Source organism: Triplophysa rosa, linkage group LG25 (genome assembly GCF_024868665.1).
Source record: "Triplophysa rosa linkage group LG25, Trosa_1v2, whole genome shotgun sequence".
In the NCBI taxonomy this organism is placed as follows: Eukaryota; Metazoa; Chordata; class Actinopteri; order Cypriniformes; family Nemacheilidae; genus Triplophysa; species Triplophysa rosa.
In genome coordinates, this window is record NC_079914.1 from 16,030,391 (window position 1) to 16,044,784 (window position 14,394).

At 36.3% G+C, this 14,394-nt stretch overlaps 2 protein-coding genes across 3 annotated transcripts; both read right to left on the minus strand.

The window, feature by feature from the left end:
* Positions 1-431: 431 nt before the first annotated feature.
* Positions 432-5,919, minus strand: LOC130548766 (carcinoembryonic antigen-related cell adhesion molecule 2-like). Of its 2 annotated transcripts, none has more exons than XM_057325777.1 (5): positions 5,650-5,919; positions 2,145-2,471; positions 1,758-2,054; positions 933-1,214; positions 432-860 (listed from the first exon to the last, which is right to left on the minus strand). In XM_057325777.1, the coding sequence occupies exons 1-5, from the start codon at positions 5,687-5,689 to the stop codon at positions 664-666; spliced, it is 1,143 nt and encodes a 380-aa protein (XP_057181760.1). In that variant the 5' UTR covers positions 5,690-5,919; the 3' UTR covers positions 432-663. The 2 variants fall into 2 exon arrangements, with proteins under 2 accessions (XP_057181760.1, XP_057181761.1); XM_057325778.1 differs by lacking the exon at positions 5,650-5,919 and adding an exon at positions 4,548-5,088 and having other exon boundaries at positions 468-860.
* A 1,611-nt stretch (positions 5,920-7,530) lies between these two features.
* Positions 7,531-11,572, minus strand: LOC130548771 (uncharacterized). Its single transcript, XM_057325781.1, has 4 exons — positions 11,376-11,572; positions 10,975-11,301; positions 10,273-10,572; positions 7,531-10,185 (listed from the first exon to the last, which is right to left on the minus strand). Exons 1-4 carry the CDS (start codon positions 11,413-11,415, stop codon positions 10,070-10,072), a joined length of 783 nt encoding a protein of 260 aa, XP_057181764.1. The 5' UTR covers positions 11,416-11,572; the 3' UTR covers positions 7,531-10,069.
* Between the last annotated feature and the right edge of the window lie 2,822 nt (positions 11,573-14,394).

Sequence of the window (14,394 nt, forward strand, 5' to 3'; positions counted from 1 at the left end):
TACGAACTAGTTTGGGAAACTGGTTTTCATTTAACACAAACAAACAGAGTATTGCAACACTTCAACTAATAGGAGTGTTATTCTGAAAACATGACAATTCTGTGCGGCACTTTCGAGAAATCGCACTTGCTGTAATAGTGGTTCTCTTGTCTCCATCTGCTGGTTATTTGACAGTATTGCAGTAAGCTGCTATGTGTTGTAACATTTTATTTATTTATTTAATTCTCTTCTAAATACGTATTAAAAGCATTTGTTTTTTTATGTTTAAATAAACGAACTGCTTTGCAACAAGTCTTTTTTGAGTGGTTTGTCATTTTATGGATTTTCACTTTTATATTTTTACACTTTTAACATTCATAAAGTTATCTTTAAGTTATCTCCAATAATTTTTATTGATTGTTTTTTATGACCCAGAAAATGTTGTTATACTTGCTGATGAATGATGATGTCAAATAATGTTTTCTATATGAAATAGAGCAAAAACAATCGATATATGATCACAATTGATATAAGAATCTAAATAAACTACAAATGAATAACATGCTAGGAAGACAGAATAACTGACATATTTCTATTTTTTATGTTCATACAAAAATAAAGTCACATTAAATTTTGTAACGGAAGTGCCTCCCAAACAATATTGAACAAATTTCCTCATTGACTTTATTGTGCATTTGTCTCAAGTACTGATGTAAGAGCATGAGATTCAACAGCGTTGGATTGAGGTGATTGTGATCTCTTCTGCCCATCTCCACTGGATCTGACGTCATAAACCAGAACAGCAACAGTAGCCACGCCCACCAGAGTAGAGATGACCAATCGGATCACAGCTTCGGTAAAACCGCAACAGTGGACACGGTCTGAAGAGACACAAACACTCAACAGAAGATGTGAGAGGGACACAAGGATCTGTCAGGCTATCAAATTCATACCTGAACACGGCCGACAGACATCAGGACTGACATGTTGAGTCTGACTTTTGACTGAATTGTTCACCACACAGCTGTATGGGTTTGTATCCTGATATTCCACCTCCAGAGGTAAAGACAGTCTGATGTTGAGATCAGACACACTGGTGCTGAACAATAAATGGTTTCCTTTGTACCAGGAGAGACTCACATCTGTCACATTCAACACCGAACACGACAAGGAACAATTTGATACTGAAGAACATTGTGAAGAGTCTCTGGAGATGACAGGAACAGGCAAACAAGCTGGAAAATATGAAATGTTTGGTAGCGTTTACAACGTACTGTATCAAGAGACTGTTTCATCTTAACGTCATAAACAAATGTTACTGCGCATGCGCACTTTTGTGACCCCAACTGAACTTCCGGTACACATTGACAAACAATAGAGTGCCTGTAGATTATTTCTGATAACAATCAAAAGAAATCGAGAAGAAGCGTCACTTGTCCCTCTAATATTTTGAAGTTAGACTGCGATACCAAACTCAACCGCTAGATGTCAGTGTACCATACGGTTTCTTTAAATGCGACCAAACTACAGGACCCATTCAACAAATTGTTTATTTAATAAAATTAACATACAACAAAATACAAAAATCGTTTATTTAATACAAATATTATACAGTAAAATAATAATACAAATTAATGTTAACATAAATTTAATATAATATAAATAGTTATATTATTAGACACTAGCCAAACACAAACCGGAAGTTAAGGGGTCAGGAGCGCGCGCGTCCTATGAAACGGTGTGCATTATCTGCCTTAAAACACAAAGATCAAACAAACCTGAACTTGGATGACAGAGTTGAGTGCTGTTGAGATGTTGTGTGTGGTTTGTGATGGGATTGTTGATGACACATCTGTATGTGTTTGTGTCCTGATATTCCACCTCCAGAGGTAGAGAGAGTCTGATGTTGAGATCAGACACACTGATGCTGGACAATAAACTGTTTTCTTTGTACCAGGAGAGACTCACATGTGTCACATTCATTACTGAACACAGCACAACACATTTTGAACTTAAAGATCCTGATGAAGAACATTGAGAAGAGTCTCTGGAGATGACAGGAACAGGCAGACGAGCTGGAGGAATTTACAGACAAAATTGAGCATGCAGTTAACAAAAGCTATGCTTTATTTAAAATAATTTCTGTATTCAATCTCTCGACTCACCATAGACTATAACATTATATTTTTTGTGTGAAACCCTGTTACTGATGACCTGTACTTTATAAAGTCCGGAGTGATCCTGTCTGATGTCTCTGATGGTGAGATCTCCGGTCTGATAGTCCAGCTTCAGTCTGTCTTTGAATCTCTCATGATCACCATTATATGTTGAGAAGCTTGGGACACGTCTGTCTACTTCAGCTATGAGCATTTCTCGAGGTCCATACTTCCACATGATCTCAACATGTCTCTTTATTTCAGTATCTTCAGTGTGTAGAGTAAGAGATTCCCCCTCCATCACTGACACTGACTTCACTTCATCACCAAACACACCTGAACAACACAAACACAAACAGGCATTATTAGTCCATCACACATTAAGACTTTAAATCAACGTACATTTTTTAAAATTCATATATTTTTTCCAAATTTGGAAATGTAGAAGAATTTGGAAACAGACCTCGGGAGAAAGAACGAAACAAGAGAAAGTGGTTCAGAATTTCACCGATGAACTAAAAGTAAAACATGATATGTGACCCTGGATCACAAAACCAATCTTAAGTAGCACGGGAACATTTTTAGTAAAAGATAAAAATACATTGTGTGGGTCAAAATTATCGATTTTTCTTTTATGCCAAAAATCATTAGGATATTAAGTAAAGATCATGTTCCATGAAGATATTTTGTAAATTTCCTACCTTAAATATATAAAAACTTTATTTTTGTGAGTGGATGGTCTGCCACAGTGCCCCTGATTAACAACTTCAAAGGCAATTTTCTCAATATTTTGATTTTTTTGCGCTCTCAGATTCCAGAGTTTTAAACGGTTGTATCTCAGACAGATATTGTCCTATTCTAACAACTCATATATCTATAGAAAGTTTATTTATTCAGCTTTCAGATTATGTAAAAATCTCAATTTTGAAAAATTGACCCATAAGACTGGTTTTGTTGTCCAGGGTCACATATGTTAACAAAAACAAGGATGTTAAAATGCACATGTGCCCACTTTTATTATTGGATTTCATAACTAGCGGTTTTAAAATACTAAATACCAGAGGTGGGACCAAGTCATTGTATTGCAAGTCACAAGTAAGTCTCAAGTCTTTGCCCTCAAGTCCCGAGTCAAGTCCCAAGTCAAGACAGACAAGTCCCGAGTCAAGTCCCAAGTCCTACAGTTTGAGTTTCGAGTCCTTTCGAGTCCCTTTAAAGGGAACCCGGTGTATAGAGAGATGTATGGCTTAATGCGTTGTAATAGCCTTACACTACTAGCATTTGTCGTTAGAAACACATCAAATATTTTCAGTTCTTAAAAAAAACCCTAAATGTAATACTCATTTTAACCTAAGGAGGCCGCCATGTTCTTTTTCGTAAACTGGTTGCAAGCACAGCTAGGCAGCCAAACTAAACACCGACACACTAATCAGTTCTTTAGTAAATATAAGGTTCTGTAGGATAATATATATATATTATATATATGTGTGTAACAATGTTCACAGCAAGTAAGAAGGAGGAGGGAACCGGCGAACGTTGAACAACAAAATTTTAATAAAATAAACAAACAACAAAACGAAAGTAAAATGCCAGCAGCTCCCTCACGGTCGACTGCCGGTCACACATAATAAAACATAACGTGAAGTCCAGGCCTGGTTCTCTCTCGTCCTTTACTGTTGTCGCTCCTGCTTTTATATAATGCTAAAAGAAGCAATTTGGTAAATTAAGACGCAATTTGGTGTATTTTCCTACATTTTAATATTGTTTGTCAGAAACAACACAAACATGCATATTAATAACCAAAATCATTTCGAATTTATCATATGCACGATGTTTTAGCCATTATACAATGCATTTTATCCAGATTTTGACTTCTTGATGTTGATTTTTCAACATAAGTAGCTTAACGTTATTGTCTCCCTCGGTCATTAGCTGACGGGGGCTAATATTCACGTGTGCTCTAATGGTTCACGTGTGCTCTGGCAGGCTGGCTATTGTGTCAAGAGGACATACCGCCACCTACTGTCCCTGTGTGTTTGTATATCTGATCTTATGTTTTACGTGTCATATTTTACTGTTATATATGGAAAACGTGTGTGCTTCGCTGTTGCGAAAGAGAACAGGTTTAGGTCGCAACCATTTGACATCACGGACTCTGACGTAGCGGCCTCCTAGTAAAAATATTTTTTCAAAGTTTATGAATATGTTTGACAGTTACACCGTTTTTTTATTTCACAATTATAAAGTCAATGCCATTGTTCATATATTAAGCCATACATCGCTCTATACCCAGGAATCCTTTTAACGTGTTTGCAATGTAACGTTAACAGTGAGTTTACAGTCTCATTGATTTAACTATGCAGCTAGCAAAGTTACTTAGCCGATAAGCTAACGTTAGAGTCATACAAAACTTACCGTTCTTTATGCAACTTCAAATGTCGAACGAAGTTAGAAGTTGTTGCGTCTCCATCTGTAATATTCGACCCGCATGTTTTGCATATTGTAGTTCGTTTTTTGTTGACCACCTCGTAGTTTTTATACCCGAACGAAACTATCTTTGGTATCATTTTTGCCAACTGGCGCGTTGTTTGACAGTTCTTCTTCATTGGTTGTCCTGCAATTTGATTGGATGGATACTGTCGGATCAAAACAACGTGATCTAAATTGATTGGATGTTGTGCCGACAGCACACACACACACACACACACACACACACACACAGAGAGATACACACAAACACAGAGAGAGATAGAGCGGTCCACGTCAACATACTTTTTAATCTTTGGGTTTTGGGGAAAGTAGCAAGTCTTTTCAAGTCAAAAGGCTCAAGTCCAAGTGAAGTCACGAGTTACTGATGTTAAAGTCCAAGTCGAGTTGCAAGTCTCTTTACATTTTGTCAAGTCGAGTCAAAAGTCATCAAATTCATGACTCGAGTCCAAGTCATGTGACTCGAGTCCACACCTCTGCTAAATACACACAAATAAATATTTTCAGATTTTTTGCATAATTTCACCAAATTACATGGTTGGAAATAACATAATATATGAAGTAAAAAAAGTGTTTTCTGTAATAATGTAATTCATCTTTTTAATGTTTGAATTGAAAGTGTGCGATTTCCTTAACATTAAAAAGAAGAAAGTTATTCTCTTTATTCTAATACAAAACGAAAAATTCCCCAAATTCGCTGTAGTTAAAACAAACACTTGTATAAAGATGAAAACATTTCATATTTTTAAGCTCAGTACGATCCTATTTATAACCTTTTAAGGTCTTTACATGATGGCGTTACTGGAGGATGGTGACAGTCTCGCATGCAGGAACTGAAAGCAAGATTCTCAAAAAAAGCACGAGACTCTTTATACACGGATTTTACGATAAACACAAACTCTTTATCTATCAAAGCTCAATATCATAAATGCAAAACAGAATAAACATTTAAAATGACCATTAAATATATCATTTATCAATGCTTGTGACTTAATGCTTAAAGAAGTGACGTATAAAATCACGAACTTACCGGTAAAGTACAAACAGCAGAGAACAAACTCAAAATACATTTTTAGATGTAATATTCCGTGATAACGTGTCACAGGTGCCTTGAAAGCTTTGCTGCTAATGCTTTTGTTGTTTATCTGGTCACCATCTCTTGGTGCGTGAACTTATCAGCGCGTGCTCGAGATGCGCGCGCGCTCCTAACCGCATCAGACTGACGCCTTTGTGCTCTTAGGCTTATTTCAGCAGGGTTTCTCTTTTTTCTATTGCAACGTATTGTAATATGTTCATATGTCTAGTCGATTCATTAATTTTTACTGCGTGGATTTGTACAATTCTAGTGTGGTCGTAACACAGTTGTTTTTAAGATATAGCCCACCTCTGTCCTTCTTGGGTTTGGAAAGATGACGTCCGAGATGCACTTGTAGAATCTTGTGGTTAACACGTTTAAACATAATAATGTCCTGCTAGGAAGGAACATCTCTGTTGAAGTCTGTCGAAAATGCAGAAATGATTAATAAATGAAAGCAACATGAAGATAATGACCACGACATCCCTCAATATAACACAGCATTAAATCAGTAGACTAGATGGGACAAGATTTGTTCTTATAGAGGAAAAACTGTGTTGTGTGTTCATCTAGGTTAAAAATAATTCACACTTGCATCTGATTTAAATCTGTGACTCAAAACATTGTGCTGGAAAACAATGCAAATCACTTTTTACAGTGTCCACACAAACTTGCCCTACAAAAATGTTTTTGACTTTCAGATAAACATAAAACATTTGCTTATGAATGATAAATGATACACACTTTGCATTTGAATCAGTTGTGGTTTGGATGAAGTGTCACGTCTCACATCACGTTGCATTATGGGGTGTAAAAAAATGAAATGTAAAATGTGAGTTTAATGTGAGTCAGAGAGAAGGCTGACGTGCGGCGTAAAATCTTCAGATCTGGAAAGAAATGTGGTTTTGTTCCGATAGATGGACAAACAGATCAGTTTGTGGGTTGGGGGGGGGGGGCGGTGTTTCTTCCTGTCCTGCTAACGTAAACCACACACAATGACTTCCTTTTACACTTTTACATAACAAACCTGTATTTTAAAGGCACTACAAATAAAGCATAACTGTCAAAACATTTCCTGTCAAGACACGTGACAATATTCTTATAAATGTCACCCGTTTTATTTTATCTTTTAAATGCTTTTGAAAACGTTTATTTATAATAAATAAAATAGTCAAATGAGATAAATAATTGTGTTTTACGGGTTTGATGTGCAGAGCAAGATTTTCGCATTTTGTCCAGCAGATGGCAGTAAAGCTACCCGAGTCTTAACAAAGATGTGAATTTTTCTACTTTATTGAAACCAAACAAATACATTTGGGGGTTTATTTGAGCACAGTTATCAGCTTTATTATGCAACAAGCCTCAAACTGTTTACAGACATGTACACTGCAAAAAATGATTCTGGAGAATGATAAAACAACCCATGGAACTGGAAATAGATTTTACTTAAGGATATCAGTTACAGTAAAATGTTTTAAAATGAGTACATTCTACGTCACAGGATAACAGCGCGAGACGATGCTAAAAAATACCACGTTTCATTCTGTTGCTGTCCTAACCAGTGTTGGATAAGTTACTCTGAAAAAGTAATTAATTACTAGTTACTAATTACACATTCAATAGTGTAATTAGATTACTGTACAAATTACTCTCTACAAAAAGTATTTAGTTACTTATTACTAATTACTTTCTATATCTTATATCAACCTTGATTAGTTAAGGTTGGTTAAAGATAGACACGAAATGACTCTTAATTCATTCAAATAAATCATATAAAACGACATAAAGTACAATTATTAACTGACTTGTATAACAAATGTGAGAAAGATACATTAATGCATGCATTTTAAAGTTAGATTTTGAATTTTAATGTCAATTCCACTATTGTATACATTACAGAGTATTTAATTCAGTTACATCAGAAGTAACTGTAATTTAATTACAGAACAAATAAGAGTAATCCCTTACTTTACTTTTTTAAAGGGAAAAGTAATTAAATTACAGTAACTAATTACTTAGTAACTAGTTACACCCAACACTGGTCCTAACCTGTCGCGACGAAACCTCGCAGTACACGTTTTTCTTGTTGTTTAAAGTTTTTTTTTTTTTTGTGAATTTTGTTCGAGGGATATATTTCAGTGCTAGGCCTATATGAAGCGTCATACAAACATACATAGCATATATGCTAACTGAGAAAAAAACAAAGTATGACGCGGCATCTTGTATCGTCTAGTTAGGCCACAGTGTTACGATCTATACCCTGATAGCACACGTACATCTGGCAGACATATATTTGATGTCTGCATTTTCATCTGCAAGACATCTGTCAGATGCTGTTTGCTCATCTGCCCTACATCTCTGAGACGTCTGCTGTTAGATGTCAGATAGACCTCTAGAAGATGTGAGATGTGTATGATTTAGAATGGATGAACAACAGCTCTTTCTAAGATGTTTAGCAGATGTTTTCCAGATCTTTAGCAGACATCTTACAGATGTAGGCCTACCTGTGCTATCTGGGTAGAGCTATTTTGTTTTTGTTCTTATACGGAGTTCCATTGTGAGGGAATGCCAGCTTCTTTTGTTTTTTTTTACATTACATCCTTTATGCATAGCGCCACCTACTGTTCGTTGCTGTTGTGCGGTCATGATAACCATATAAAACATTCAACGGACCTAAACTAATTCCAAGGTAACAAGGTTCCATGGTCCCATCTGCCGCTGCGTGTTCAGCTCCTCCAGAATGTTTCCATGTAACCCTAACATCCCAAATAATCTACAATACACTGACGAATTTAAACCATCGCACATAACCCTGTACTACATATATATTATTAGCAACTAGTATCCTAGCACGTACCCTACCTACACCCTTACATTGACCTTTGAACGCCACGCGAGCTGCGTGAGGTCAAGCATTTATATGACGTCTCGAGTGAGGGCGGAGACCGAAAGGTATAAATAGGAAGCAGAAGCACAGTCAGTCAGCTTCTGTCGTTTCAGCGAAGCGCTCTGTGTTGCATGTATCTTGTCTTTTGTTCAGTGATGGTGAAATGAAGCTTTCCGAAGCATTGAGACCTTTCCCTCAAGTGTATCATAAAATGGTTCATTACCCGATGCTTTTCAAAACGGTGCTCAACAGCGCCATCTTGTGGTCAAAGGTGGAAACGCTATCTTTGCGTCCGTTTTTTATGTTTCGTATAGGTCACTTCACATTAATAAAAATAACATTATTTAGGTGTTAGTGTTAATGTAGCACTTAGGCCTATACATAGTGTATGAATAACTGAGTCTATGACTACATTTAAAAAGAATCAATACATGGAAAAAAAACACACATTTTTATGAATGAGCTTCGATCAGCAAATCCAGTTGTTCACAGAAACCTTTGTCAAAAATCAATGTAAAACTTGGCGTCAGTATACTTTTTGGACATTTCCAGTACATTTTAACAAGGTTTCTATGACCTGTTCAAAGTTGTTAATATGATGGCACGTTATGGGTAACATTCCTGGTATGTTTTCAATGTCGATTTCAGTTGATAGATGCAGTATTCAGTTTCTCTCACTGAACTGTCAGGTTATTATTAGATTGAAAAAAGCCCTTTACACACATACACTCAATAATAAACACACACAAAAATGAAGTTTTCAGATCAAAGTATCTCAAACAGGTAGGCCTATAATCTTCAAAAAAATGCAAGGGTTTGCTGTCATGTTTTTTTTTCAGTTTACATGCTTCCACTTTGTAGGAGCGACTCGTATCCATCCTATTTTGTGAAGCTTTTACTTCTCTAATATAGCGACAGTCATGTTACCAGAACTGACAAAAAGGGAAAGTGAGAATGAGCCGAGAATGCTTGTTGAATACTGTTCAAGCTTTCTATGGTCAAAATGTACTTGACACTATTATCCTGACATGCTCTGTGAATCTGAAGAGCAATAAAAGAGAAATGAGTCATATTTTGGCATTTTTAGTACAAAGCTTTACCTGTAATATTCATAGTTTAAAGGTCTCATGAACACGCTGAATTGCATCTTTTATTTTTTCCTAGAACACGTCTTTTCTGTCATTGCCATCTGTGCACATTCAAGATGCCAAAACATTGCACAGCCTAATTAATAAAAAGCACAAAGATTTCTACTCCTGAAGAAGTAAAATAACGTGTTAGGTTTTAATACGTTTGAACACAATACTAAAGATTTTTAGACTATGGTCACTCTTTCATGTCATGTTATTTTGCTGTTTTAGATGCACAGTCAGCTTATTCTCGAGTTTACAATTAATGTGTAGCATCCCATAGAAACAACCTTTTACATCTATCGTTTACCTTAAAAAAATAAAAGAAAATACTGGCATCTGTGATTTCAGTCTCTTGTTAAACTCTTGTGGATACGACGTCATAAACCACCAGAGCAACAGCGGCCACGCCCACCAGAACAGCGACAACCAATCGGGTCATTGCTTCGGGTTTGCCAATGTAATGAACGTAATCTAAGGGTGACATGGAAGATAACAGGAAAAGAATTGTACGTTTTAAATTCAAGACATTACCGTGTTCATTGATTTAACGTAACATACCTGAAATGATGATTATGGGACAGACGTGAGTGAAGTTGAGATGTTGTGTGTGGTTTGTGATGGGATTGTTGATCACACAGCTGTGTGTGTTGTTGTCTTGATATTCCACCTCCAGATGCAAAGATGTGGTTGTTTTAACATCAGACACACTGATGCTGGACAATAAACAGCTTCCTTTGAACCAGGAGAGAGTCACGTGTGTCACATTCATCACTGAACACAACACAGAACAATACGAGCTTGAAGGCGATGAAGAACATTGAGAGAAATATTGAGAGATGACAGGAACGGGCAGACGAGCTGGAAATACAATAACATATTTTTTAAAATGCAAAAAAGTACAAAAAAAAATGTAATTTTACAGAATACCCAGCAAACAATTTTTGGTTCCCAGAACGTTCCCCTAACGTTAGTTTTTTGGTTCCCAGAACGTTATTTTCTGGTTATTTAAAAAAAACCAGCCTGCAACGTTCTTAGAACGTTATTTTTGGTTCTCAAAAAAATAACCAAAAGGGAACAAAAAACTAACATTAGTGGAACGTTCTGTGTTTGCTGGGTAAATACAGTACAAAATGTGAAATTACATATATATTATATGGGTATATTTCTGGCGCCCCAGGATTACAGGATTTTTACAGTGTATTTCTGGCAACAAATGAATAATTCCAAAACAATGTTAAACACATGTAATGTTTTATTTACCATAAACCGAAACAGTGAAGTTCTTGCTGGACACTTTATTTCCACTGATGATTTCAATGCGATAAAGTCCAGTGAGATCTGTGCTGATGTTTGTGATGGTGAGAGAGCCGGTCCGATCATCCATCTGCAGTCTCTCTCTGAATCTCCCAACATCACCATCATGAAAGATCTCCTTCTGTAATCTGTTGATTTTAGCTAAGTGAGAGTTTTTAGCTCCAAATGTCCAGAGAATGAGATCGTCTCTCTGTATGTCAGTAATACTGCTGTAAAGAGTGACAGAATGTCCCTCCATCACTGACACCGACTTCACTTCATCTGGATCAACACCTGCAAAACAAACTGATTCTCAGTCACAAATTATACTTAAAGTAAAATACATGCAAAATACAAAAAAAACGTACCATTGAAGCACAAACAGAAAATAATAAATGCATGAAACATTTTTTTTTCTTCTGATGACTTCAAGAAAACAACTTGAAAAGCATAAAGCTGTATTTGAAATGAACTCTGAATAAACTGTCACCATTCATGAGACAAAACAAAGTGCAGTTCCTTGTTCCGCAATAAAGCATGAAGAGATTTCGTGCGCATTCAATATGAAAGTGAGACTCAATGTAATTGCATTCAATCAGTTATACGTATATATTCAAAAAATGTTATTTTCTTAAATGCTGAACATTTTTCATTCTGTTACAGAACATTGTCAAATGTAATGTAAAGCGGATTTATTATAATGTCAATATTTCAACAACAAGCCAGTGATGAAAACCAGAGCAGAAGTGAGACAGAGTGAGCGAGTCAAGAGCTGATGTTTCAGTGAAGTTCATCATTTAGTTGTGCGTAGTTTTATTTAAATCAATATGAATAAATGTTCTATATATTTTGCATGACTATACACATTCACACACAGTAAACTGAAGTAATAAACTCACTCTCATACACAATTATGTGGTGACAGAACAAACCACATTTCTGTAAATAAATACACATCATACTATAACAGACGTAATAAATAAATTTGACTGCTACAGTAATACAATATTTAATCGCACAACAGTGTAATGACACACATTTTACAATGCAGACAAAAATGTAAACAAAAATATATCAAATAACATAATATAAATATATTAATTGTCAGTGTCAAGGATGATTTCATGTTTAAAACTGAAAATAAATGAAAAATAATTGCCAAAGCCAAATAAACTCTGATCTATGATCAGGTTGTTACTCTGAAATCTCTGCTCAACTCTGACCCCTTGAGCAAAATAACAATAAAAATATAACATAGTATATCATATATTTTTTCCCACGTTTTTCATTTGTGAATTCATTATTTCATTTTTGTTTAGTGAGTATCTGTGTACAATAGGTTCAAGGTTTATATATCAAGCACATTTAAAAACGGCCACAGGCCGACCAAAGTGGTGTACATATACAAGTATAGCTAAAAAATATGACTGTTACAGATAATACTACACACCTTTAAAACAAAACTGTCACTATAAGCTAAAAGCAAGAGTAAATAAATAAGTTTTAAGACATGATTTGAACTCGGACAGAGACGAAGCCGATCTGATATACGGTGGGAGCTTGTTCCATAGTGTGGGGCAAGCCACTTCAAATGCTCGGTTACCCCTCGATATTAACCGGGTTCTGGGAAGGAGGAGTCTTGTTTCAGATCTAAGAGTGGGAGAATATACTGTAGATGAAGTAGGTCTGATAGATAAGAATGTGCTAAATCATGCAATGATTTATACACCAACAATACAATTTTGTATTCAGTTTTGAACGTTACCGAAAGCCAATGAAGGGATCTCAGTAGAGGAGTAGCGTGATCAAATTTCCTTTTACCCTTCAGGAATCTCGCCGCAGCATATTGAACAACATGTAGGCCTGCCAATTGGGACTTTGATATGCCAAAATAAAGGGAGTTGCAATAGTCCAGGCGCGAGGAGATAAATGCATGGACCACAGTCTCTAAAGAGCACTTGGGGAGACTTGATTTTCGATAGGGAGCTAAGATAAAAAAAACTAGATCCAATGGCTGCATTTATTTGCTTATCACATTTGAGGGAGCTCTCTAACATCACACCCAAATACTTGTGGAGAGGTAGATTGATCCAGATAACCAAGGTCAATATCATGTCTCCGTCTGGTTTCTGAGGGGTCAAAAACAATAACTTCTGTTTTATCTGAGTTCGTAAATAGGAAGTTCTTTTCAAGCCAGACTGTCTAGACTAGAGCACCCTTATTTTTTCTAGACAGAGGCATGTTAATCTGCATGTCGTCAGCATAACAGTGGAAAGAGACATTGGGTCTCATTCACTAATAATTGCGTAGATTTTTCGTATTTATACGTACATTTGAACCTCCCACGAAAACTTTCCTGCCTAATTCACAACACATGCGTACGCACATGTTCTTAACCTCGTACTAATGTTGGTGAATTTGGAGTATTCTAAATGACGGCCGCATGCACGAGTTTAGTCATTTGCATTAAACACACCCAGTCCATCTCCATATTAGGGCTTTCCGCCTAACCTTTCCTTTATTTAAGTCAAAGTTACTCCAGGCAACCCCATGTGACGCTGTCAACAGACGCGCTATCGAAAGTAACTCCAAGTGCAAAGTCCTCAAATTCACTTCATACACAATCAAACACCTTTTATACAGACACGCAGTTTGCAGAGTTCTGGTTAGCCGGCTGTAAAAGCGCGGTTAATCAGAGAAACCTAGCAGCTCGAGCTATAGTCTAACGCAGCTTTTCTTATTCTTTGTATATGATGAAATAAATTTAAAATTAAATATACATCTACGCGTAATTATATATATATATATATACTGTATATACAGTATATATATGTATATATGTATGTGTAACCGGTCCTACTCACCCCGCTCTGCGCGGGCCTCGAACCGGCGTCCGTCCGGATGGGAGACGGGCGCTCTGACGAGGCGGCTAAAGACCGCAGTCTCTAGCATCTGTCGCTAGAGCGTCTCTGTTGGTCGGGGAGTGAGGTTTACACACTGCACAGCTCTTCACTAGCTGGCCTCCGTTACATGTATATATATATATATATATAAAATTTAAAATATATAACTATTATCTTGAGATGAAACATGCATTTTGTCATTGTGTCTTAGAGAAAGAGAGAGAGAGAGAGGGAAAGAAAAGGAAAGAAAGAGACTGGGGATTTTTGCGTACATGTGCTTTCAACTGTTCCTATCTTTTCTCTTATATTTAGAATAAATTTCTGTACGAAATTTTTTGTGAATCATGATTTGTTCATGAAAGCATATCGTGAATTGCGAAACAATCGTCACATCTAAAAAGCTAACTGTAGCAGGCTATCCACAAGTTTCATACGCCCCATGAGGCTTCACACTGACAGCATTTATAAACTACATCAGCATTCT